At 34.1% G+C, this 27056-nt stretch overlaps 1 protein-coding gene and 1 long non-coding RNA gene across 4 annotated transcripts in view; one reads left to right on the top strand and one right to left on the bottom strand.

The window, feature by feature from the left end:
- The window catches only part of Eif5a2 (eukaryotic translation initiation factor 5A2), a 16497-nt gene extending 406 nt beyond the window's left edge, over nucleotides 1–16091 (top strand). Inside the window, exons 2-5 of one of the 2 annotated variants that reach the window (XM_010632390.2) lie at nucleotides 293–463; nucleotides 918–1022; nucleotides 11166–11297; nucleotides 12119–16091. In XM_010632390.2, the coding sequence (XP_010630692.1) occupies nucleotides 299–463; nucleotides 918–1022; nucleotides 11166–11297; nucleotides 12119–12178 (462 nt within the window). In that variant the 5' untranslated portion in view covers nucleotides 293–298 and the 3' untranslated portion in view covers nucleotides 12179–16091. Of the gene's footprint in view, nucleotides 1–263; nucleotides 464–917; nucleotides 1023–11165; nucleotides 11298–12118 lie in introns of both variants that reach the window. The other variant, XM_010632391.1, reaches the window with a different exon arrangement.
- On the bottom strand, nucleotides 11177–27040 carry LOC104867859. 2 transcript variants are annotated; one of them, XR_781875.1, is made up of 4 exons: nucleotides 26926–27040; nucleotides 20500–20632; nucleotides 12081–12168; nucleotides 11177–11249 (listed from the first exon to the last, which is right to left on the bottom strand). It is a non-coding gene; the product is annotated as an uncharacterized LOC104867859 (long non-coding RNA). The 2 variants fall into 2 exon arrangements; XR_004516816.1 differs by having other exon boundaries at nucleotides 20500–20627.
- Nucleotides 27041–27056: the final 16 nt, after the last annotated feature.

Raw genomic sequence — 27056 nt, 5'->3', positions numbered from 1 at the left:
GTGCAGTGGGGCGATGTCCCCAGCGCGGATTCCCCCCCACCCCAGCCAGTTCCTCTGCGGCTTCCCTCCCTACCACCCCACGGATGCTTAGAAAAGTTTGCAGAGGCCAGAGTTAGAGAGGGCCCACTAGTCTTGAGTGGTTGTTCTTTCTATAAATGCAAAAATAACGGACCATGATGCTTGGCACCTAACCGGCCAGAAATGAGACATTGCCCTTCTTGTGTGCCCCGTTGTTAAAAAGCAAGCGAAAACTTTTTACATAGTTCCCACGGAAAAATTACCATCTTCCCAGCCCACCATGGCGGACGAAATTGATTTCACTACTGGTGATGCCGGGGCTTCCAGCACTTACCCTATGCAGTGTTCGGCCCTGCGCAAAAACGGCTTCGTGGTGCTCAAAGGACGGCCATGCAAAATAGTGGAGATGTCAACTTCCAAAACTGGAAAGCATGGTCATGCCAAAGTAAGTGTCCTTCCGAGTCATTCTTTGTATTCATCATTGAGATTTTGATCATTTATATTAATTACAGATCATGAGAGGTCTATAAATTTTGTAATAACATTTTCCCTTCAATTACTGAGTGGTTTTGTACCTTTATGTTTCATTAACTAGGCAGTGAAACTTTGTTGATTCTTGGTGACCTAAAAGATCTATTAAGTAACAGTTGAGAAAACAACTTACCTTATTTTTTCTTACAATTCCTGCATTATGTATTGTAATAAGTCTTGACATAATACTGTTTAGTGTTTACTCCTTCTCAGTTCTATCACCACTACATTTTATTAAAAAAAAAAGTAAAAGTAGATGCCCTTGGAAAAAGAATCTGTCTTAATCAGCATTGGTATTGTGCCCTTGTGTGTGTAATGAATGATATACTTGTCAAAGATTAAACAGGTTTCCTGTTTTCCTCTTTTAGGTACACCTTGTTGGAATTGATATTTTTACGGGGAAAAAATACGAAGATATTTGCCCTTCTACTCATAACATGGATGTTCCAAATATTAAAAGAAATGATTATCAAGTAAGTACAAACTTTCTTTAGAATGTTGCTTGTTTCTTAAAGATACAAATACTTTCTACTAGCAGTAGTAATTTATCAAAGCCAAAGAGTATTTGGTAGGTTTTTCTAACCAGTTACCATAGTAGGCACCACCTATCTTACAGATTGGAGAAATACAGTATTTTTTTTACCAATGATTAATGAAATTACATTTCTTGATATTGTAAAATATTTCAAATTTATATAACTTCCTTCTTGATGTTTTTATTTCTTTTTACTAATCTAACCTAAGGCTTTCAAAAAATTATTGCAATTCATATTTTAACCAACCAAGTTTTTGTATTAATGAAAATGAGTCAGAATTTGATAGTTTTAAGTAGGAAAATAAATTGAAAGCCATAAATATAGAGAATAAGCCAGATGTGGTTCTCATGCCTTTGATCTCAGCTGTTCAGGAGACTGAGGCAGAAGCATCACAAATTCAGGACCAGCATGGGCAATTTAGCAAGACTATTTCTCAATAAAACATTTTAAAGGGCTAGAGATGTAGTTCTGAGGTAGAACACTTACATAGAACACACAAGTTTGAGTCATGGTACCACAAAAAAGAAAATAAAAACATAATATCTAATACACAGTCATTGAATATGATAAAGAAAATACAAAAACTATGTAATTGTTTTATTTATATTCAGTGATCATGCTGGGGATTTAGCTCAGTGGTTCCACCACCTACCTCACAAGTGCAAGGTCCCGAGTTCGATCCCTCATATACACACACACACACACACACACACACAAACTGTATGTATAAAGTTAAAGTTTTAGATTCAGTTATACTTGCAGATTGGTCATATTGAATAACTTTTTGTTTGAGATATTGATGACAATTTAAATGGTTGACTTCATAGGATGTGAAACCTCACATTCATCATAACCAAAGCAGTTCTTGAAAATCTTTAATGTCAGTATCACACATACCATATACTGAACTCTTCTGTTCATTTTGTATTCACTTTTTTTTTTTTAATTCATTGAACTCAGGACCTTGATGCTTGCAAGGCAGGTGGCGGAACTACTGAGCCCCAGACCTCTTCTGTTCATTTTATGTAATGAAAAATGTGTTAGATTTTTCTATTCAAATTAAACAGATTTCTTTCCATACCTCTTATTGCATTATGTAAAATTTTAAAGAATATTAGCAACTGGATTTACCCAAGGACTTCCTTTTATTCTGCCTATATGCAAATATTTTCATGTAATGTTAATCTAGTAAACATTTCTGTAATTTTACTTTCCTATTTAATAATGTTTTTCAGATTGCTTTGGAGTTTTTGTAAAAACTTAAATTGGCTTAGTGTAACCTCAAGTGGATTTAAGTCAAGTAGGTCTAGTTCTGCCACTTAATTAGTTCAGTATGAAACTTTTTAAGCCTTTGTCTTCCAATCTATAAAACAAGAACAATGTGAAGAATAACTGAGAAAAATGTACCCATAAGTACTTATGTATCAAACAGTAGTACTGTTCTGCTTTCCTATCCTATATTTAAGTTCCACATAATTATTATTGGATCACTGAATTTAGATGTGTTATATAGTAATTGTTCAGTAAACACTTGTTAATTGAATGCATGTTTATTCATTATGGCAATGTGATAAAGATAGTGCACCAGACTGAGCATAGAATTTTCTTTTTCCAAAATGGGTTTTTCTTCTCAACCTAAAGTGGGAATACTTTGAATATTCAGTATTTATTATGGCCAATAATGTTCATGCAGTATGGAATGCTTTTCCCTGTTGCATGTTTCAGAAAGATAGTATCAGTAGTTCATGTAATTATTACTATGATAGCTGGGGATTTTGCTCAGTGGTTCTTGTGCCTGCCTTGCTAGCACAAGGAACTGAGTTTGATCCCTGGTACCAAAAAAATATATATATATACATATACACACACACACACACACACACATATATATGTATATATGTATGTATATATGTATATGTATATATATGTATATATGTATGTATATATATGTATATGTATATATATACATATACATATATATATATATATATATATGTTTGTATGTATGTATATATGAGATAAAATTAGCCAGTTGTCGTTTGGAGTTCAAAGTTAACATAAAGGAAAAATCTGATTATTTTTGTGTACAGAGGTCCAGGCTGGGGTTTAACAAATGGAGTGAATGAGGCCTTTGCCTTGTGTGCAAAAATTTAAACAAAGACAGGTGTAGAAACAGTGCTAAGGCTCATAGTAATAACCTGTATGCAAAAGGAAACATTTGTAATTCCAATCCTCTTTTCATTTACATTTTGATAGTTTATGTAATTTTTACATTCTTATTTTTTAAATACACTAAAATATTTAATCACAACTTCCTTTCTTTTTTGATGCCTTTTTAATTTTACACCCAAGACAGTTGTCTCACTTTTTACCCTACTCTCAGCCCTTATGTGGTCCAGATAGCACAGCGGATTAAAGGATAATTTTTTTAAGCCAGACTGTTTGGGTCCAGATCCTTATTATAGCACTTAGCAGTGGCCGTGGTTGGCAAGTTATTTAACCTTTGTTGCCTCCACTTATTAATAAAATAAGAATGCAAATAATAAGCTCTAATAGGATCATTTTGAGTCTTAATACTTACAACAATGCCTGGAGTAATAAGTGTCCACATCTTCCTTGTTATCAAGTCAACATATGATACTCATTTCTGTTCATTTTCACAAAATAGTTCTGTGAACCTTTCCCATTATATTTGTTGTGTTAGTCTTCACTCATCTACCTGAAAGCCTTGATTTTAAATTCCTACTTTTATTATTTGGCTATGTGTAGTTCTTTGTATTTGCTGAATTCAGTATTTGGAGTGCCAGCTTGGCAGCCAGCTAAAGTAAAACGTATAGTATATTTGTTCATTGTAATAATTAAAAAGCAGATATCTCAAAAAGCATATTAATATTTAGTTTTAATTTTATGTATCTTTAACATAAGTTTAGATGAAAAAAAATTTTGTCTTCTGAGTCTTCCTTTCCAAGATTAGCTTGAATTAGAATTACTAATCCATTACTTCTTCTAAAAGTAAGTTACTGTTGTTTAGGGCTCAGAGATGGTATAAAATTCAAATACATTCACACACCTTTGGGAATCCCCAAATTGATAAATATAGAAATGCCTGTTTAGACTCCTGTACTCTCTTGAATCATATTTTTTTTACAAAGCTCCTTGTTATTATGCTCCCCACCCACAAGCTAAATGCCTTTTTTGCAATCTTCAAGTTTTATCTGTCATCTGAAGACCATTTTCTAAGGAGGAAAACAATTTAGTACAGGACTCATCAAGTACGTATTATGAATCTTTAGATTATTGGTAAATTGCCAAAATTATGACTATTAATTACATGTGTATTGTTCAAATGAGTGTTAAGTCATTTGGGTGTCAAGATATATGAGTTGAATTTTATTGTTGCAATTGAAAATAATGACAAAGACAATATTGCTGCTATGAATTTTCCTGAATATAAATTCTTTTTATGATTTTAACATCCTCTGTGAAATTCTTTTGCTCCCTTGTGAAAGCAGTTTCTTTGAAATAGAAAACCTCTAAACCAGTGGAGCCCAGTATTTTAGGGATAAGAAGCAAACATTCTGCCACCACCTATGTTTCCTACACTTATGAGAAAAATAGTACCATATATTGAAATATATTGTAATCTATAAAATAAGTTCCTTGGACCACATAGTATCTTTTAGCAGGTGCCATAAAACAATTTTCAGTAGGCCAATCCACATGGGCAAGTGGTTTGGAATTTCTGGGTATATGGGCCAATTCTCTGTCACCCATGTTCTCATTATTTTGTCTGCAAAGCAAATGTTTCAGAAGTGTTGCCATGTGAGAATGAGACATGTTATAAATCCAGGATTTTAGCAGAAGCACCACAGACAGGACAGGCAAATCTGTATGTAGACTAGTAGTCCATCGCAGTCAGTCCAAATCAGTCTTTTCTGTATTAGATAGGGTACAGTGTTGTCAGGGAGCTAGCTGTTTCCTTTGGGAAATGGTACCTTATCAGGCACCCTGTATTTATCTCTCTTCTGTGAGGTTCTCAGTAGTGGCTATAATCAGATCATCCTTAATGAGAGAAAACTTGAATCACTGAGCCATTGACGAGAACTGGGACGGCAACAAAAACTAGGTGAATGCGCAGGACATGGTGGCACATGGCTTTTAGTCCCAGTCCTCTGGAGGTTGAGGCAGGAGGATCACCATGAGTTTGAGGCCAACCTAGGGGTACATAATGAGTTCAGGGCCAACCTGGAATACAGATCATCCTTAATGAGAGAAAACTTGAATCACTGAGCCATTGACGAGAACTGGGACGGCAACAAAAACTAGGTGAATGCGCAGGACATGGTGGCACATGGCTTTTAGTCCCAGTCCTCTGGAGGTTGAGGCAGGAGGATCACCATGAGTTTGAGGCCAACCTAGGGGTACATAATGAGTTCAGGGCCAACCTGGAATATGTAGTGAGACCTTGTCTCAAAAAGCCAAAAAAAAAAAAAAAACAACTCCCAACAACAAAAAGGCAAGCTGAATGTCAAAGAGAATCATAATTTCCACCTGATTATTTAAAGCCCTTTGGAGCAGATGCCCTTTGGAGAGCATTCATGTGGGCACATTCTCCCATATGTCGAGAGGTCTATCCATATACCACTTTTCTAGACTTCACTGTTACCCTTTTTCATATCTTGTTCTTACAGGGTCTGTGTTAGCTTTGCATAGCTGTGACAAAATATCTGAGGAACACAACTCACAGGAGGAGAAGTTTATTTTGATTCATAGTTACAGAGGGTTTAGTCAATGGCTGGCTCCTTTGCTTTAGACCTGTGGTAAAACAGAACATGATGGTGGAAGAGTGTGGTAGAGTAGAACTGCTCACCTCTTGGCCATTGGGAAGCAGAGAGAGAGAGTGGGAGAGCCTGTGCTGGCAGCTTCCTCCTTCACTTTTGTTCTATCCCTAGCCTATTGGCTGGTGCCACCCACATTCAGGTCTCTCCCCTCAGTGTCTGTCCCACATGCCAGTTGACTCTGGATATACCCTTACAGGCATTCCAGAAGTATGCCTTACTACTTTCTTAGGGATTCTCAAGCCAGTCAGGTTGACAATCAAGATTAAACTTCAAGGGCTGGGGATTTAGCTTCATGGTCCTGCTGCCTGCCTCACAAGCACAATGTCCAGAGTTCCATCTCCTGTACCAAAAAACAAAAAAGATTAGACTTCAATGTCCTTGACTTCCAGGCAAACTCTTAACTCTTATCTAAAATCATTATAAGCCTCCACCTCTGGTTCTCTGTTCTTTCAGGGCTAGTTCTTAAAATTCTCCCGATTTCCTACTATTATTCAGAGCCACCTCTGAATGGTGCATTATATAGTGCAGAGCCACCTACAAACCATTCTGAATTTTTTTTCCTTCTTACCTGGTAATAGGGAATTCCCTTTCTCGGCTGTTGGTGTGAGTTCAGTGTGGGGAGGGAAAGTATCAATGTGGGAAGAAAAGGTACTTTCTTAGTCTCAGCCACTCTGAATAAGAGCTACTTAATACAACTTGTTTATACTGTTAGGACCTGCTCAAGGTGAACTCATATATGCTACTTTCACTAGATGATGGAGTGCACGCCCAACTTCATGATTTGGTGGGTCAGATAACACCCCAGTTGATGATAGTGTTATTTGCTTAGATGGTATAATAATATGACCAAAAATTCAGTCTCAGGTCAGGGATGTAGCTCAGTGGCAGAGCGCTTGCCTAATATCTGTGAGGCACTGGGCTCAAACCCCAGCACTTTCCCCCACTACACACACACACACACACACACACAACAAACAGTGTCTACCAGTCTCTATACCTGGAGCCAGCAGCTCAAGGGAAGTAGCTTGAGAGTGCTGAGGAAGGAAGGAAGAAGTAGAAAGGTTTTACCTATCTAAACAAGTCTGATTGCTTTAAAATAGATTGAGAAGCTAAATTCAGAAATTAGGGCTAAGAAAGCACTGTAGTGATGATATATCTTCTCCAACCTTCTTTTGTGTACCAATAATGCAAATGTGGGCAAAGAAAAAAGTTTTCTTGTAATTCCCCCATTCACTGTTGATTTTCTTCTTCCTTTTCAGGCTGTATCATGGACAGAGTCTGAAGTCACTAACTCCCTATACCCTTCATTTTAGTTCATCCTTTGCTCAAAATTTAGTGATTATAATGCTCTTTCTAAAATGTTGACATACCAAGCATTTTTTCATTCCACTTTTTATTGTAAGAAGTTTCAAAGTACCAGAATCACATGGACACATCACTTAGTTTCCTATACACTGCCTCTGGATAATTTTGAAGCTAACCCTAGATATTATTTTACCTTCAAGTATTTTACTTGACTAAAAGCTAAGAACTGCAAAAAAAATCATACCTAAAAAGTTATTAGTTCCTTAATATCATCACATATCCCATTGACATCTACATTTTCTTTATTTTGTTTTGCTTTATCGAATATTATGGTTATTGTATTTGTTTTTTATTTTATCTAAGTCAGGGTTTACATTGGGTCCACACAATGAAATTGATTTATTTATGTCAAATCTGCATGTTCTCTTTTCTCACATGTGCACTTGGGTTCTGTGTATGTCTGCAGTTTTTTATGAAGAGACTGAACCATTTGTTCTGTTGACTTTCTTATTACTTAGATTTTGCTAATTGCATTTCCTTGTTGTTTAACATGTTCTTCTGTTGCTTGTATTTCTTAATACTTAATAGAGGGGCTGGGGATTTAGCTCAGTGGTGCTACCTGCCTCGCAATTACAAGGTCCTAAGTTCAATCCCTGGTACAAAAAAAATAATTTTTTTTTGATAGTGAGATGAGGAGGCTTAGTCAAATTTAGTTTACCTTTATGTTTTCTTCCTTTTTTATTTTTTTAACAAGACTATTCTATAGGTGGTGTTCTGTATGACCATCAAGTAAATCTGTTCCCTGTTTTTTAATATTGTCATAGATATTATCTATAAGGGAGGCAAAGTTGTGTTAAGTAGTGATTTGTCCTTCCTGGGTGCTTTGTGTGTTTGATTTGGTTTGGTTTGGTTTGGTTTTGGTTTTATGGTACTGGGAATTGAAGGCAGGGCCTTCACACTGAGCTACATTTCAGCCCCTTTTTATCTTTTATTTTGAGACAGTCTTGTGCTTGCTTCGGCAGCAGATATACTAAAATTGAAACAGGGTCTTACTAGATCACTGACTGAGTAGCCCAGGTGAGGCTCCAATTGAAGTGCTTCTGCCTCAGCCTCCCAGAGTGCTGAGATTACAGATGTGTCACCATGACTAGCTTCATACTTTCATTTTTAAAAGCCAGAATATATAAAAAATTTCTTTCATCCTTTTTTGAGTTATAGTATATATACTGTGTATGTATATGTATGTGTATATACACAAAGAAGTGCGGCATAAATGCCTAATTCTTTTCCCTTAGTTACCAGTTTTCAAAATCAGTTGGTTCCTAGCATCTACTAAAGATGACTTTTTTCACTATGAACTTGAACATTTAAAGTTGTTTTTTCCATTTGCTCTTTCAGCTACATTTTCTTTTGTAATTTGAATCATTATTTAAAAATTTTCATAGAGTATTAAGTCATCAAAATTCCATCGATCTGATAAATTTAAACATTAAAATGTCTAATTTTTAAAAACATTGGAAACTGACTTAGAGCAGGGATAGCAAATGACAGCCCATGGACTAAATATGGTCTGTTCTCTTTTTTGTAAGGCCCACAAACTAAGAATAGATTTTACATATTTAAAAATTGAAGAAAAAAATATTTTGTGACAGGAAATTTATAAGAAAATTTAAGAGGTAATGTTCTTAAAACTTGCTATGAAATCAAGCCATGCTGAAGACAACTTTGTATTTGTGAATTAAAGAACATTTTTGACCTCTAAAACAAATAAACCTAATTTATATTTTAATCTATTGTAATCATCCTTGAGTCCCAAATTGTTCTATCTTTGGCCAGGCAGAGGTTATTCAAATTCTAGGTCTCTTTGACATGTGGCTAATCAATGGTCTTTGATAATTCCTTACTTTCTAATATAACAACTTGCTCTATGTTCATCTTACACACCTACCACTCTAGACATTCAATCACCTATTTTCCCATGGAGCCTGTATTCTCTTAGGAAATAAAAGACACCACATTCTGATAGCTGTAAAATCTCAAATACTACTCAAAAGCTTATACCACCACATACTCAACACTTCTGTTACAAGTTTCCTGACCCTGACCTCTGCCTTCTTCCTGCTTGCTATTATCACAATGATTACTTGCCCTACCAAAAGAAAAATCATTAAAAAACATGTAACGTTTATCAAATGAGTAATTTGTTTAAAGGTGAAGGATCAGAAGGAATATTTACAATTGGTTTAAAACAGTCTCTTCACCATCCAAACCTTCCAACTCCAGTATCAGAGAGTGCTTTGAGAAAAGAAAAATTGCACAGAAGTGTACTTGAGGCTTAACAGTAACATCATTGTCTTTAAATTTAAGGATTGCAAGTTACATAGGGAAAAAGGATACTTTTATAGTAGGAAAATATGACATATACCACTTTACTCAAATGATCAAAGTTAGCATCAAGAGGAATGAACAAATCATCATTTGCCACCTCACATGACACTTTTGAGAACCCATCATTCCTTCCAAAAATATATTACCTGAATCTTGAGAAAACAATGAGACCAACCCAAACTGTAAAACATACTGTGAAACAGTAAACCTATACTTAACCAGAAAGTATTCAATGTCATGGATGACGAAGGGTGAAGAAACTATTCCATATTCAAAGAGTCAAAATCAATATTGACAGATAAATACAAAGTATGATGCTGGTGTTGGAGACATAAAATACTATCAAAAAACAATATTGGAGCAATTGAAAAATTTGTGAACTGTATATTGGATAATAGGCTATGAGTATTAAATTTCCAATTTTAAAAAATAAATTGATTTTAGAAGAGTATGTCCTTGTTCTTGGGGGAAATACTCAAGTATTTATTGCGGAAAAGTCATGATATATGAAACTCTCAAATGATTCAGTAATGAAAATGTATGATAATTTATTATATTGCACATATATATATATATAATGTGATTAAACAGTGAATCTTGATAAAGAATATAGGATTTTATTGCATTGTTCTTGCAACTTTTCTATCAGTAAATTATGCTTAAGCTTTTTTCATAAATTCCATTAAATGTCAAATAATTATTTCAGTGTTTTTGACTTCTATTATGTGTGTCAGAATCTGGTATTCTGGGTGATTGTTTTTTTAAAAGTGTTGGAATTTGAGGTACCTTGATGACGTGATTTTCAAATAAAAGAGTGGGGGTGGGGCTCACTATTTCCTATTCCTATAAGAGAAATATAATGATACCGAAACTGCTTTTTGCACATTAGGTTGACGAGTGGGTTTGTTTGTATTGATGTCATCAATAAGCTAGTGTTTGATTTTTTAAAGATTTTTATTAAAACAACCTTTTGTAACAATAAAGAATAACAATAGTTAATACATTGTATCATCTTCAAAAGTTACTCAGAATTTTTCCACTTAACTTTGCTTATAATCAAATTATAAAATACATTGCTTGTAATAGTGAAAATTGGAAAATAATTTGTACACCCATTAATGGGAAAATAATTTCAGTCACAATATATATGCACTTGTGTAGTGGTTAGATTAAGGCAGGTCTACATTTTCTGATATGGAAAGATTTTTTCTAAGATACCATTAATTAAAAACAGTTTGCTGAAAAATAACCCCATTTGAAAAGCAACTATATTTATATTGTGTACCTAATTATAAATGCTTCAGAATACCCTATAAAGAAGCCTAAACTGTTTAATAATGCAGACATTGAACAGGAAGAGTACAGAAAGGGAGGGACTTCTATTCTGTATTCTATACATTTGTATTTTGGCATTTTAAATATATAAAATGTTAATGTATTACTGTGTACTTACACAAATCACTGGGGGTTGCAGTTTAACTATGTAAATATTACAAGAGAATGGGTGAAATCTAATCAGTGCAAATAATATAATTTCTTCTAATAGCTGATATGCATTCAGGATGGTTACCTTTCCCTGCTGACAGAAACTGGTGAAGTCCGTGAGGATCTTAAACTGCCAGAAGGTGAACTAGGCAAAGAAATAGAAGGAAAATACAATGCAGGTGAAGATGTACAGGTAAAGATTTGTGAAAAGGCTTTTTTAAACCATTTTATAAAATCTTTGGACTAAACTAGTTAGTATAAAATACTACATATGAAATGTCTCTTAAAATTACTGCTGAAATGTTGAAAACAAGTACCATGAGAAACAAAGTATAAATGAGGACTAAAATGTATAATAGATATTGTGAAATAGAAAGAAGCTATTCAAAGGGGAAGGGGAACTAGGGAGTAGGGGCAGAGGAAAGGAAAGAAGGGAAGGAAAAATGAGAAAAGGAAATAATGGAAATAAAGCTTTTATAAATAGGGTGGGGTAGAAAGGGAAGAAGGATGGGGAAAAAAAATAAGAACCAAGATGTATCATGTTCAGGTACAAATTTCCTATGATGAATGAGATCATAATGTACACCTAAATTGTACCAATAAAAGCTGTAGATTAAAAAAATTACTAAAGAAAGTATTGAAGTTCATTTTTTGCTACACGGACATTGTCAACTCCATGTTTGCTTTGAAAATTTTCATATAATCTATTCTTAAGGATAAGAAAGGATGTAAGGATTGTTAGAGAGTGAAGGAGGTATCCTCTTTGTTGCAACTTTCAGAAGTATAAGAAATATAAGTTATTTTCCCTGTTTCTTGGAAGTTGTCTTGTAAAACCACAGTTTGAGAAATTCTGTTTCAGAAAACTATAAAATAGATTATTTGCTTTAGATTACTCCTTTTCAAAGTCAATCCATATAAAATATCCACAAATATATAATAATACATGGTGAAATAAATATACTTGCTATGCGATTACCTTCTGAGTAACTTTTTTGCCTGCATGTTTTCTTCTAGGTGTCTGTCATGTGTGCCATGAGTGAAGAGTATGCTGTAGCCATAAAGCCCTGCAAATAAATGAGAACATGAGACAACCAAACTGGTTAGGTCTGGATCAACTGCAGATTACAAAGTTTGGTTCTAATTGTCACCAAAGCTATGGCCTCCATAAGCAACCTCATTCTTTATCTCTCTTCTCTTTATCTTTCTCTCTTTATCCCCCCCCCCTTTTTAAATAAGTACTGAGTTGGTTTTGCAGGCAGTTGGTAACTTTTTTAAAAATCAAGCTGTACAATTTTTTTTTCAATTTTATAGATGTCTTTCCTATAACATTCCTGTGGTTTTCAGTGTGTAAGTCCAAGAAACAGACAAGACAGCCCCAGCAGATGTGATTTGTCTGAGCAGATCATTCCTGAATTTTAATCAATTAATTAATAAACCAGTGTTTTAAATCAGGCAATGTAGCATCTAGTGGTACTGGAATACCACATTTAAGTTGAATCACTCTGCATTAATTTTAGATTTAATGTCACAGAATATGTAGATTATAGATTAGAATTGTTGGTTTCAGCCTGTGTGTAGCAAACACATATCCTTAATCAAAAACCATGTCACAGTGTCATTTACTTTGGTGGCCATGTGCCACCACATATACTCAGTAATACTGTTCTTTGCTAAATGTCCAGCTTAGTATAACCTTCAGTGGTGGTTTTAGTATCTGCTTGTGGTTGACAGAGGGACACTGAACTATTGATGAATTTAAGCAAGTCACATTGTAAAGAATGAAGAACTGTGGCAAAGAAAAGATACTAGAACTCTGTTTTTTATTGACATCTTTATAACCAGCGTAAAAAATAGAAAGTGGCTCTTTAGTTGTATTTTGGCTTTTAACTTTTGTCTCCCAGCCTTAATCTCCCAACACTGAAAGTATTACCTGCTTAACAGAACCCTATATGTAGTATTTTTTCCAATCATCTTGATGCATGTTGGTATTAATCAGTAATAGCACTTTTCCAACCATGATAAGTAGAATTTTTTACATTAAATATTTGTTAGACTAAAGCTGGGAATTCTTAAGTTGATTTGGAATTCTTAACTTAGTTAAATTTGTGCACATTTTTGTCTAAAGTGAAATGAGTGAATTATGGGAGAAATACTTTACTTGAAAATTAAGTATATGTAATTTTTTGATTGTCTTGTGATTTATTTAGTTACTGATGTGAACTATAACTACAAAGGAATTCTATAAACTGAATTATTTAAAACGTGTTTTAGGTGATACCATTGCTTTTCTCTTTAGTCTTTTAGACTATATGTGTATTATTTTCAGAATTTTAGATATTGTTACAAGATTTGCAAAGACCTTTGACTCAGTAGCAATCATTATTTGGAGTGCAACCTGGAACAAAATCACTATATCTCATTCTGCCTTGATTCTGTGAAACTGGTTATGAGCTCTCTCCCACAATGCTTTGGCCACAGGGACACCTGTTCTTATCATCTAGAAGAAAGTATATCTAATACTTTTCTAATCAATAACTAGAAATAGCACTTAGGCTGCAATATTCCAAGTTTTAGTTGCTTAATTTGTACACAATTTTAAGTCTTAGCCTCACCAAACCCATTTAGAGAAGATGCAAGGTATTTTAAGAGAAGTATGAGGAAGAGAATTCTGAAGCACAAGAAATGCTGAGATTGATTTTAGTGTAACATTTTAGCTTTTGCCCATCCAAAGCACAATTAAGAAATGACTAAATTCTTTTCAGCATTCTGTTTAAGTATCTACTACACACTGTTCTAGATTTTTAGTACTCTCATCTCTGGTACTTGCTACCAGTTGATAGTTCCCCAGAGGAAGTCCATAAAATTATTGAGCTATGCTGCTTGCTAGTCACTCATCTGGCCCTAGTTATAACCATATTAGCGTTCTGATTTAATATTAATTCTAGATTAGCATGCCCTTGTTCTTCCCAACTTGTTAAACTTTGCATATTTTCAATAGTGATAGAACGGTGTACAAATTATAACAATGCATCTCTTATTTCCATACCTTGAGTGGCAAAAGGTATTTATGCATAAATATTTCATTTGAAATACTATATGAAGTGTAAATATTCTAACATATATATATAGATTTTAAAGATACAGGATTGTTTATTTTCACATAAGTCAATAGATGTTTCTCTAGAACAAGATATTTCATTTAGTAAAGCTTTATAAATTGTATTACAAGGAAGCAGGGAACATATATTTTTTGACACAGAAGTGACATTATTCTTTTTGACATCAGAGAAATGTTAAAAGTTTATTTCTAGCACTGTTGTACTTTTTGTAGTAAATGTTAAATATCGCCAATTATATAAAATTAAACTGTCATGATGATAGGTTATGCAGTAATACACCATTCTTCTCTGTATACATTTTGCCAATTTTTAGACAGTATTAGCAGGTTGAATATTTGTTTGTTTCTAGAACATGTTTTATTTCTACTGTGAAGACTGTTATGCTTTATCTGCTACATTTTATATCCTCTGATGTAAATTGGATCATTGCTGCTTTGACTTAATATTTACATCGTGAACCTAATTATGATATTTCTTCCGTGCTCCCCTCCAAGGCTCTCAGTCACTTGAACAAATTATTGTTAACTGAGCTCTTGTCTCTTTTTCCTTTAGTGGTACAAATTTCTGTGCTGATGCTTTATATAAATTACCAAATTTTCTGCAGCCAGACCATGATATCTTTAACAGGAGATGCTGCAGTAAAGTGTTTAGGCTGTAAAGTTTGGGGACACAGTTTTTCATTACAGCACAATGTGAGTGTGTATATGAGCACACATAGCTTTGTATATTTATTCTTTTTTCAAAGTCCTTCCAACTACTAAAAGTACTGTAGTCTGGTAGTGCCTCAAATGTTGGTAATTTTTTTTTAATTTACAACCTTTCCAGGATTTGTAGCTTAATGTTTCTCTCAATTAGATTATTTCTAGTTGAGCTATAATTTGAGTGCATTATTCTCAGGGCTGTTCATGCTAAGAGTTGAAGTTTCATTTTACAGCTAACTGTCTGAAAGCATCTTGCAAACTTTTCCCAAATGATAATACTATAAAGCCTACATATAAAATTCTTAATGTCAACATATTTAAACTACTTACTGATTATTTAAGAAAAAATGGAAACCTTCGTAGCAACTATACTGGAATTTTGCCATATTTTTCATTTTAGGATAGAATTTTAGGGTAGATAGTTCTTACCTCAGAACCCTATCCTTAGTGATATATTGACAGCATTCCTTTGGCATGGACCCCAAAGATAGTTTCAGAGATAGATATTGTAGGTTCTCAACCATATTTGGGAACAAAGACTGAACATTGATAATGGTCTTTTGGTCTTTTTGGTCTAAACCTTTAACTGTTTACATACTGAATTCTATTATATATGAGCTAGGAACACATTTAGTATGAGGAAATATGGCTCTTAGTATAAGAGCAAAAATATAAGCATATTTCCTTAAATAGTATATTATACTGATAAAGTTTTTAATTTTCCTGTACCATTTAAAACACAATATTTCATAGGTTCCAAGCTTTTTTTCTGCTAGAATTCAGAAAATAGGCAACTAAGATTTAAGAGAAATTCATGGTGGAAATGTTAAAATTGAGAAAATTCAGTCTATTGTTTAATATATTAAACTTTTTCTCTAAATTGAGTATATGACATCATTATTTGATTATAGCAGGAACATTTGGATTTAGCTTATGGAACACAGATGTTCTGTGGGAACACGGCTTGAAGTCACAATGTAACTCAGTGTTTTTCCATTAAATAAACGTCTGAACACCAATTTAATTACCAGGTGAGGTCAAGTGCCTGAAAAGTGCTGTATACGTCCACTAAACACGTTTTCTGTATGTGAAAAATGCATCTTTTAGCAGTGCATACCAAGCTTTCATCCACCAGAAATACCCTTGTTGCCAAACTTTGCCATTCATTCAGCCCTATTCTTTCCTTAAAACAAGTAGAAACCTATTTAACAATAACAAGATTCTTTTATTTATATGAGGTCCTTCTTCAAATCCTATCTTGATACTGGTAGAATTAGGTTTATCTCAGTTTAAGATTATACTTTTAAAAACTCTGGACACATAGGTATTCAGCAGTGACTGAACAAATAAGTCATAGTTGTGATCTTTCTTGAGAGAAACTCTTTATTATGGTTATATCTACTATAAATAAGCACTCTTTTGCTTATTATAAAGTGAAACGCAAATCACTAGCTCTGTACTGGTATGATAAAATGCCTAGTTCTATACTGTTAAATGCTTTTATCCTCCTCCCAAAAAAAGTAGTTGAAATAGGATTGTCTAATCCATTGGCACTTTATCAGTAGTATATTTTATTTGTCTTAGATATAAGAGAACTCTTGCTTTTACTTGTAGAGATTCTAATGTTTTAGCTAAAATTTTTAAATTATAAGATATATGGCTACTATAAATGCATTTTACATTTCAAAAATTGGTAAAATTAAAATGTTACATCTTTGGCTATACTAAAATATCCTTTAAAATGTAGATGGTAAAACTTAGCAATTATAACATTTTGTTACATTAAAATATACTTGTCTGTTAACTTCATCAGTTACATTAAATAAAAATAAAATTAATTTAACAGCTTGCACTATTCCTGTTTATGTACGTTCTTAGATTTTTTATACTAGAAACATATTAATTTCATGTGTATATCGCTTTTGAAAGGAAATCTAACTTTCACTTTTATTCAGTGTCTTTTTATATTCTGGGTCCTCAGAGGGTACTAGCTTTATGGCTAAGAATGTTAATTTCTAAATTTTAGTTCCAGGTTTAAGTATATTTTTTTTCATAGTTTGTAAAAATATACAAAAAGTCATCTGGTTCACAATTCAACAGGTACAAAAGAGAAAATAATTTCCCATCTTCATTTGCTGCCTGTGGACCCTTTCAGAAACATTTAGTGCCAAGAAATTAAGGCCCTTCCTCTCATCTCTAATCTCCTAAGGTCTGAGGTGTTCCTTCCCTACCAGCTATGATTGCTGATCTCTTTTTATGGTAATGTAAGTGGTGTGATGGGTCCCCAAGACAAAAATCCTTCACCCTTTTCCAATCTTCATATCTAATCCACTACCTGGACAAGTTCATTCCTAAGTGGCTTAGCAGTTTCTTCCTTTTACACACTATACTGTTTTGGAACACCTCTCTTCTGGCCTGTGAGACATGCCAAAGTCACCATGGTAGTTGTCACCCATATCTCTGATCATTATTACTACTAATACCCTTAATCTTCCAAAATAAAAAGAGTTGATTCATAAAGGAAATGCTAGATTAGTCTGGCAGCTCCCATCTCACTTTTATTTTTTGCTACCTACAAATACCAGAAGCCCAGTTTCCCAGAATTTTACATGGTAAAAACAAAATGAGTGAAAAGGGCTAATTACGTGTTTTGTGTCTCATACCTTTTGGGGGTCTCTCCCTGCCCCCTCCCCATGATTAAAAATTCTATCCAAAGCTGGAGATTTAGCTCAGAGGTGCTGCTGCCTGCCTTGCAAGCACAAGGTCCTGAGTTTCATCCCCAGTACCAAAAAATAAAAATAAAAAATCAAATTCTATCCAGAAAGGTCTCCTGTAGGCCCAGAATTTAGCTGAGTGGTTCTGCTGCCTGCCTCACAAGTGCAAGGTCCTGAGTGTGATCCCTGTACCAAAGAAAAAGGTCCTGTGAAATCACTGCATTTAGAACTGTCACCTGTCTAAGTTGTGTGTTCTATTCCAGTCTTAAAACATCTATTTCCACAAGACATTCATCAGTATCAGAATGAGTATGAATCATCTCAAAAGGGCCCACCTACAAGGTCTTAATAATCCACTATCCAATTTGAAAGTTATTTCTGAAACCATTAAATATTTTTTTAGTCCCATTTGTGGATGCTTCACAACACACCAGTACTTAATTTCAGTATCCATTCTAATCTCTTAAGAAACCAGATGGATGAGTACTTAACATATATAATATATACATATATATATATTATATATAATATGTATATGTATGTTAATGCAATGTGTATAGTATGCATATCCTACTACATGTGTGTATATGTATATATAATTTATGTGTATATATGTGTTTACACCTGGGCTTATGTGTATAAAACTCAAAACACTAGCCTTTTAATAGAAAAATACTAAAGGCATTCTCAGGTCAAGAACTAGGCAAGAAAATCTTGATCACTATTATGTTTTGAAAGTATTAACCAATGCAATTGGAAAATAGAAAACAATTAGAAACCTTAAAAGTATAAAAGTGAAACCAAAAATTATTTTCTGTTTTCATATGATCTCATAGTATACCTAGAAAATCTACATAATTAAGGCTAATTCTAGCAATTAAAAAGTTTGGCATAGCAGCATAATATAAAATTAATATCCAAAAATTAGCTTTATAACAAAAAATATTAATCAGAGACATAATATGAGGAAACCTTGACCTACAATAGGAACAGAAAGATCCAGTGAATAAACTTAAATTTCAAAATCTAGTTGAAGAAAGCTATAAAATCCTCCTGAAAGAGTCAACTTGAACAAATGGGAAGACATTAGTATTTCTTGGTTGATATGCCAACATTAATAAGATGATAGTTCTGCCGAATTTGATTGATAAATGTAATGGAATTTTAATAAAAACACAGGTTTTTAGTGGAGTAAACAAGTTGCTAATAAAATTCAACACATATACATGCAAAAGTAGAAAAAATTGGAAAGAAAGAACTATGAGGGAGGATTAGGACTACCAGAAATTAATGCATACTACACATCTTTTATGATCCCAACTGTGAGGTACTGGCAAAGGTGTGACTAAATGGAACAGAACAGAAGGCTCTGAAGAGGCCAAAGGCACATAGAAATTTAGTGGATGCTAAAGATGGTAATACAAATTACGGAGGAAAGATGGACTTAAATAGATTGTGCTGGGAAATTGAGAAAATTCTGAAAATTTTAAAAGATGAACTTCATGCAATATACATAACAATAAACTCCAGATAAAGTAGAGTTCTAAATGGAAACAGACTAAACAAGTCCTAGAACAAAATGTGGGTATGTTCCTGGCTTCATTTCCTCTAGGACTGGAAACCCAGAGTCAACAAAAGGGGTGTGTGTGTGGGTGACAGAGAGAGAGAGAATGGATGGGGTGCATTGAACCATTTTTACCTTGCTAAGATTTAAATTATGTCTTGGGGATGGGAAAAAAAGAATTGAAAGAAAAAGGGGAAATAGCTTTTGCACTTAGGAAGGAGAACAAGAAATGGAGCAGAAGGGTAGGAGACAAAAATTAAGAGGTATTATGTACCTGTACCAACTTCCCATGAAAAATATAATCATTTTGTACTGCAAACATGTACTAATAAGAAATATACAAAAAAGTCATGTCTAAATAAAAATGTAAACAATAGTACCGCCCAATTTATAGTATCTAAAAGAGATACAGATGACAGATACTCGTTCCACATTTCTCTTTCAGATTTGCATGCTAACAAAGCACTAGTTTTTTTCTGAGCAAGTGGCATTTTAGATGCTTTATGCATTATCTTTTTGCCTCTTTGTATTTCCTTTCATGAGCATTTCTTTTTACTTGAGAATATAGTAACTTTATTGAAAAGTATGCAAAGCATTATTTAAAATAATTTAAAAATGGAAAAACCAGGCTGGGTGTGGTGGCACAAGCCTGTAATCCCAGCACGACCCTATCTCAAAAAATCAAAAAAAAAAAAAAAAAAAAAAAAAAAAAAAAAGAAAGAAAAAAAACTTAAATGTCCAACAATAGATGAAGGGATAAATGAGCTGAAAATAACAATAAAATTAAAATTAAGCAATGAAAATATGTTTCTTATTTTTATATATACTTTTTTTTTTTTGGTACCAGGGATTGAACTCAGGTCCTTGTGCTTACAAGGCAGGCAGTGGAGCCACTAAGCTAAATCCCTGGCCCTTAAAATATACTTCTTATTTTGATTAAGCAATGAAAAAGATACTTGTTCTCATCTTAAATGTTGGTCAATATGCATTCAGAATTCCTGCAGGACTTTATACAAGAATATCTTATTTAGCTGAAATTGCAATTTTTTAGCAATAAAAAGTATAACTTTCTAAATACTAATGGAGAAGACAAGATGCACCGAAGTATAAACTTTTTAATCATAGACTTTAATATTCTATCAATTTAGTAAAGGGCAGTCATCCAAGAGCATATTTCTCCTGCCAGGTCCCCTTAGCTCTCATTACTGAGTATCCAACAAGGAACTATACATGTATAAGGTTGAGACTCCAAAATAAATACTCTTAAGTAGTAATAATTTTGAGCTCCATATCTCACTGTTGATTTCACTGAAGGACTTCAGCCCGTCCTTTTCCAAAGCTCTCATGAAGTTGCTGCCACTGCGATGCCATTCAAGTACATTTCTCCAGAGATGGGTACTGGGACACCTTGTCCAGTTCAACGTGCTGCACTTTGAGAGATATGGCACAGAAAGAAATGGAACGACACTGTTACTACGTATACACGACTGTTTTTACAGTGCTTAATTGGTGATAAGCACTGATGAAAAGAAAAATTTACAGATTCCTTTTGTCCTTTTACTAGTTAGCTTCTAGCAAATAAGAGAGGTTGAATACTAAGTAGATTTCAGAGGGCAGATTTTCTGTATCCAGGGCAATCTGTTGTATCACTGAGGCCCCCCAAAAGGCAGTGCTACCCAGTAAGTTGCACTGTCAGCTCCAGCAAGAAACCTCGTGTGAAGCGCATGGGCAGGACAGACAGCGCTGCAGGAAAAGTAATGTGTGAGATGCAGGTGAGACATGGCTAACAGCTCTATTGAGTCTTGTTTGCCTAAATGTTACAGCATTTTCTTCATGCCTCAAAATATCTATTGATACATAGATATTTATTAGATTATTTATAATCTGTTTTCCACTACAAAATATTAATGTGGATTTAAAAGTTTTATGGTGATCACAAAGTTTGTTTTTGAAGGTGTACATTGATTTACAATACAATGTATTTCACTTCAAAAAATAATTCGAGTTGTGAGAATTGTCTTTTCCCCACTGTTCTGAAGTGTCATTTCACCATAAATGACAAATACACATACATCTTTATATATATTTTAGGGGACCTTTAACTCTACTCCATTTATGTCTGACCTTGAGGTAATATTCTGCCATTTTAATTATAATATCTAAAATAAGCCTTGGATCTTACACAGAAAGTGTTTACACTTTATCTTTCCTTCTTCACATATATTCTTACTATTCTAGTACCTTTGTGTTTCTATATGACTTTTTGAATTGGCTTGTCAAGAGATGGAGAAGAGCCAGGGAAGTGTGTGAAGAGACACTTAAAAGCTATTGTTTGAGATGGCGCTAAATCTAAAAATCAGTCTTGGAGAATTGACATCTTTACTATATTGAGTATTCCAATCCATGAGTATTGATTGTCCTTCTATTTATTTGTTTTTCTCTAATAACAAATATGTATAAGTTTTCCTATCAAACTATAAAATATAATAGGGAGAAATTAGAGTATATGTATGTTAATGCAATGTGTATAGTATGCATATGCTACTACACGTGTGTATATGTATATATAATTTATGTGTATATATGTGTTTATAAAGTGCTATTACTGATAAATACCAACATGCATCAAGATGATTGGAAAAAATACTACATATAGGATTCTGTTAAGCAGGTAATACTTTCAGTGTTTGTTATTTTTCTTTGGGTATCTTTTATACTATTGAAAATATCTTCTTTAAATTCTATTATCTAATTTATTGTTGGTTTACAGATATGCAGTTGGTTTCAGTATATGAACTTGGTACCCAGCAATCTTTTTTTGGGGGGGCGGTACCAGGGATAGAACTTGCCTTGCCCTTGAGAAGCAGGTGGCGGAACTACTGAGCTAAATCCGGGGCCCCTCCAGCAATCCTGATGAACTCACATACTTGTTCTGAGCATTCACCCATGGAGTCTTTAAACTTTGAACATATACAACTATATCAACTACAATGAATGACATTACCCAACTTACTTTATGAAACATTGCTGTTAATAATTTATCTGTTACTATGGTTACATATATTTATAAATCTACTATAATTTTTCTTTCTCAGAATGTCCTCATCAGGTTTCTGGATCAAGATTATTATACTTGCCTAATAAAATATTAGTAGTAATTAGTAGTTATTATTACTAATTATTAGTAATGTTTCAGTCATCTGAGTTTGTGTAAAATTGGTGTCATAGCGTATTGATTGAATGTAGTTGGTTTATTTAGGAGATGACCCCCAAATAACAGAAATAAGGAACTGAATAGAACTGGGAAGAGCAAAGTCAAATAGAAGAATGTTAGGGATAACTGAGGCTTAACCATCTGGCATCTTCCACATGGCCATGTAGAATCAAATCAAAGAAGGGATCAGCAGTCAGTTCTGTGTGGATGTGACTTGTCAGCACCTCCCCGTACATTTTTCACTTTTACACCAGCACTTCTCTGACGTGAGACATGGGGCACTCATGGGAACCTGCCTACTAACACTCACTCACATATTTATGAGCTGGAAGTGGAAGGGAGCTAACATCTTAAGGATGGTATTTATCCGTGGAGGACAGGAAATTGTGGACAAATGCTCCCTCTTCTGGGATAAAGGTAAATGACAGAAGTGAGCCTGGACATAAGGCTGATAAAATTAGCACTGTTGCTCAAATGTTTGGTAGAATTCATTGATGAAGCCATCTGTTTTCCTTGTGAATTATTTTAATTACAAATTTAATTCATTTAAAAAATATAAGACTATTCAGATATCCTGTGTCTTCTTATATAAATTTTGATAAATTGTATTTTCTAATAACTTTTTTATTTCATCTGCTTTGCCATATTTTTCCTTATAGTAAGCTATACCATCTTTCTATGATTTGAATTGAAATGTAACAAATATAGAAAAATAAGCAGGTCAGAATTTATAACTAAGTTTTCACATACTAGGCATACTTTATAATGTAAACATTATCACTATTAAGAAGTAGAGGGCTGGGGATTTAGTTCAATGGTTCCACGCCTGCTTCGCAAGCGTAAGGTTCCAAGTTCAATCCCCAGTAACAAAACAAATGAACAAACAAAACAAAGATTAAGAAGTAGAACATTAAATAGCACCTTAAGTGTATAAATCAAACATGATTACTGTTGTATACAATTGGTAACATTTAGGTTTACTCACGAGTTAGTAATTTTCTTTGTTCACCATTTCTTTTGGCATGTGGCCTTTCTTTCTAGGATTTTTTTCTTCCTCTTGAAGTAAGTCATAATTCCTTTGTTAAAGATGTATCTGTAGCCAACTTCCAGCTTTATGGTCTAAAGTGTCTTAAATGTATCTTTACTTTTGAAAGATAGTTTTATATTTTGTAGCTTTAGATAGTGAATATTCCCTTGTTGCTAACTTTCATTACTGTCATATGAAGTATGTATAATTCCTTTAGTGGATATTTTTTATTTTCATTCTCTGAATTCTTTTGAAATAATGTTTTTGCAATTTTAAGTTTCACTGAAATGTGTCTAAATGTGCATTTCCTTTAAATTATCCTGCTTGGGTTTTAATATTAGGCTTCCTGAGTCTGAGAGTTCAGCCATTATCTTGTACATATTGTCTTTTTTCCACTATCTCTGTTATATCCCTTTTCTTTCCTTTTTCTCCGTGTGTGTGTATGTGTGTGTGTGTGTGTGTGTGTGTGCAAATGCACACATACATTACTAGGGATTGAAGTAAGGGCCTTGCACATGCTAGAAAAAGTGCTTTACTACTAAGCATCCCCAGCACCCCCTCTTTTTGGAGGGTCTTGATATGTACCCCAGGCTGACCTTGAACTTTGGATCTACCTGCCTCAACCTCCCAAGTGCTACAGGTGTGTGTCTCTGTGCACAGTTTCATTTCTATAATATTATTTTATTTTTCTGAGATAGTCTCACCCCTATGCTCAGGCTATTGTCAAACTGTTGGACTCCAGTTTTCCTCTTCCCTCAGTTACAAGTAGCTGGGACTAAAGGTCTGTATCACCACATCTAGCTTTTTTTTCTTCAATTTTCCATATTGCTTTCTAAGTAACTTCCAGTTTGCTAATTTTCTCTTCAGCTATGTCTACTTTACTGTTTAACATCCACTTTTTTCTAATTTCACTTTTCCTATTTTTAATTAATAGAAGTTCCGTCTTAGTTGTTTTTCTTATTACTGAGACAAAATAGCCAACACCCAAAGTTAAAGAAGAAAAGGTTTTGTAGGTAACAGATAGTACAGGTTCCTGTTCATAGTTGGCTGGCTTCAAGGCAGGGTGGCATAGCAGAGAGGCACCACAGAGGAGAAACAGTTCATGGCAGGCAGGCAGGAGACAGCAAACTAGCAGACAACAGAAGCAGCAGCAAGCAGGAAGGCAAAAGCCTCTCCTTTTTATCCCTTCCTGGTTACTCAACTTTTGGTTACCATAGTCCTGCCCATTATCCATCCAGAACTATGCTGAACCAAGGAGTAGACGAATTTAGTAATCATGTACCCTTAATGCCAGCAGCACACCACTTAATCCTAGCATCACACAATCATAGGATCACACACCCTAGAACTAGCCTCCTCTGAAAAGCACCACCTATGAGCACATGAGGCTTTCAGGAGACATCTAATACAAGCCATAACAAATTCTTTTTGACTCTATTTTTAAAATGCTAGAAACTTTTATTGTCTGTGGCTCCCTTATCACATTTTATAAACTTTGACTCTGACACATGTTAAAAATTTTTTTTATATACCATAACTTATACTTTCAATATATGTAATCTCTGTGGATCTGATTTTATAGATTTTGGGGAGCTGATTTTTATTCATTGCAACTTGTTTCTTATGATTTTTAAAAATTGGTCCTATTTCTGGAAGTTTGTCTCAGGGAATTTTTTGTGTCTGAATTTAAAGTGTAATTCTTCAGGCAACATTTGCATTTGCTTCCACTTGGCACTAACAATGTAAGCACACATTAGCTACCATTTTAGTTTGGACCTTTTCACACTACTTGGCCACAACTAATTCAAACTCCAAACAAATATAAATGTGGTGTGTTATTTTAGTTTCTAAAACATTCTTTTAATTTTCCACTAGCTCACCCATATATTCAAAGGTATTTATAAAACTCCATCTTAGATATTTTTTAATGTGGCTATATATCAAGTTTTTCTATAAATCTAACCTACCATGTTGTAGTTCTGTATTTGTTTAACTGATCTATCTTATTCAGGCTCCAGTATCATGTAGATCTAATAAAGTTTGTATTATATTAGAAATATACCTGTCATTTAGTATGTTATATTCAAATCGCTGGAAAGGCACATTTCTCCTCATTGTTCTAAATTTTCTTGTCTCTTTTGAGACATTTGCATTTATTTTAGAATCAGCTGTCAGTACTGCTAGGCATGGTGGTGCAGACCTGTAATCCCAGCACTTGGAAGGCTGAGGCAAGAGGATTGCCATGAGTTGGAGGCCAGTGTTGGCCACATAGTGAGTTCAAGACCAGCCTAACCTGTGTAGACTAGACTACACAGTGAGAACTTGTCTCAAAAAAAGAAAGAAACAAACAAATAAACAAATCAGCTGTCAAAAAAAACTGAAAAAACTGAGATATTAACTGGTAATTTGTTAATATATATTGTGTGGAAAGAATTCCAGAGACTGGAAAAAATTGAGATATTTATATCTGGTTAATATTTTTTTTTCTTTTTCAGTTGAGAGAAAATTTCCCCCATTATAGCTTCAATTCACTACTTTTTATTACTACTTATTTTGAAATATATTGTTTTTGTGTCCTTTATACAAATGGCTTAATACTTTTAATCAGTTTCTTCTCAAATAGTAAATATGTCTATTAATAGCTTATTTTCAAAATACCCAGTAACACAAGGATTATTTCTGCTCTGCAATCTGGGCAGCCCTTAAGTAGGAAATGGCAATCCCCTCCCTGCACCGCAATGTTTGGAAAAGAATTTATAGCTCTTGGGGCAGATAGCTAAAAACCCTCACAGAAATTGATTCCTACTAGGAATCAAGCACTTGTGTACTCAGACTCTACAGGTCATGTGGTTTATTAAAGCACAGTTTCCAATATAACTACTTGCTAGTATAAAGGAGACACCCAATTATCGTATTCTAGGGTCATTTTTCAAATTAACAACAAAAGCCTATCCCCTCCTTACCCCTGCCTCAGGTCCCATAGTTGCATCTCCACAAAATCTTATTACTGCTATATGCTGACAGGCATACCACTTTTTCTGATCTGACATCAATATACAGTATAATCTTTAGAACTCAAAAGCTGTTTTTCTCCATCCCCGTGTGTATTGATAGGTCACAGCAAATATTCATTGAATGTTAACGGGGAAGCATTTTGGATGGAAGTCAGTAGTTAGCTCTAAAAGCCATGATAAAATAAATTATACCCAATCTGTAAACAAGAATTAAGCACCACGTGTTTTCTTCTTTGATACGCACTGATCTTCAGAACCTAGTTTATTTTCACTTCACAAAGACTGATTTTTCCGCAGCAGAAAATGCTCATGGACAAAATACAGAAATAACTAGAAAAGAAGATCCGAAAACAACCTGAGACACTGGCTTTTTCTGACTGGAAGATCTAATGGTTAGGAAAAGATGGCTCCTGTGTTCATTGTGTGTCTATATCTGTGAGAAGCCACCGCATAAGGAGAGATGATCACCTTGTTTCCAGCAGCAGAAAACAATTATTTCAATCACGGCCGCTGGAGGGAGCTCGCAGGAAGCCCGACGCCAACCGAACCTCCTTCCCTGGCCACACCGCGGGTTTCCTAGGTGACTGACCTTCGCGTCG

Source organism: Fukomys damarensis, unplaced genomic scaffold (assembly GCF_012274545.1).
Source record: "Fukomys damarensis isolate Sample0158 unplaced genomic scaffold, DMR_v1.0_HiC HiC_scaffold_12, whole genome shotgun sequence".
Lineage (NCBI taxonomy): Eukaryota > Metazoa > Chordata > Mammalia > Rodentia > Bathyergidae > Fukomys > Fukomys damarensis.
Note: the sequence above shows the minus strand (reverse complement) of the source record. Positions and strands in the feature narration are given on the sequence as shown.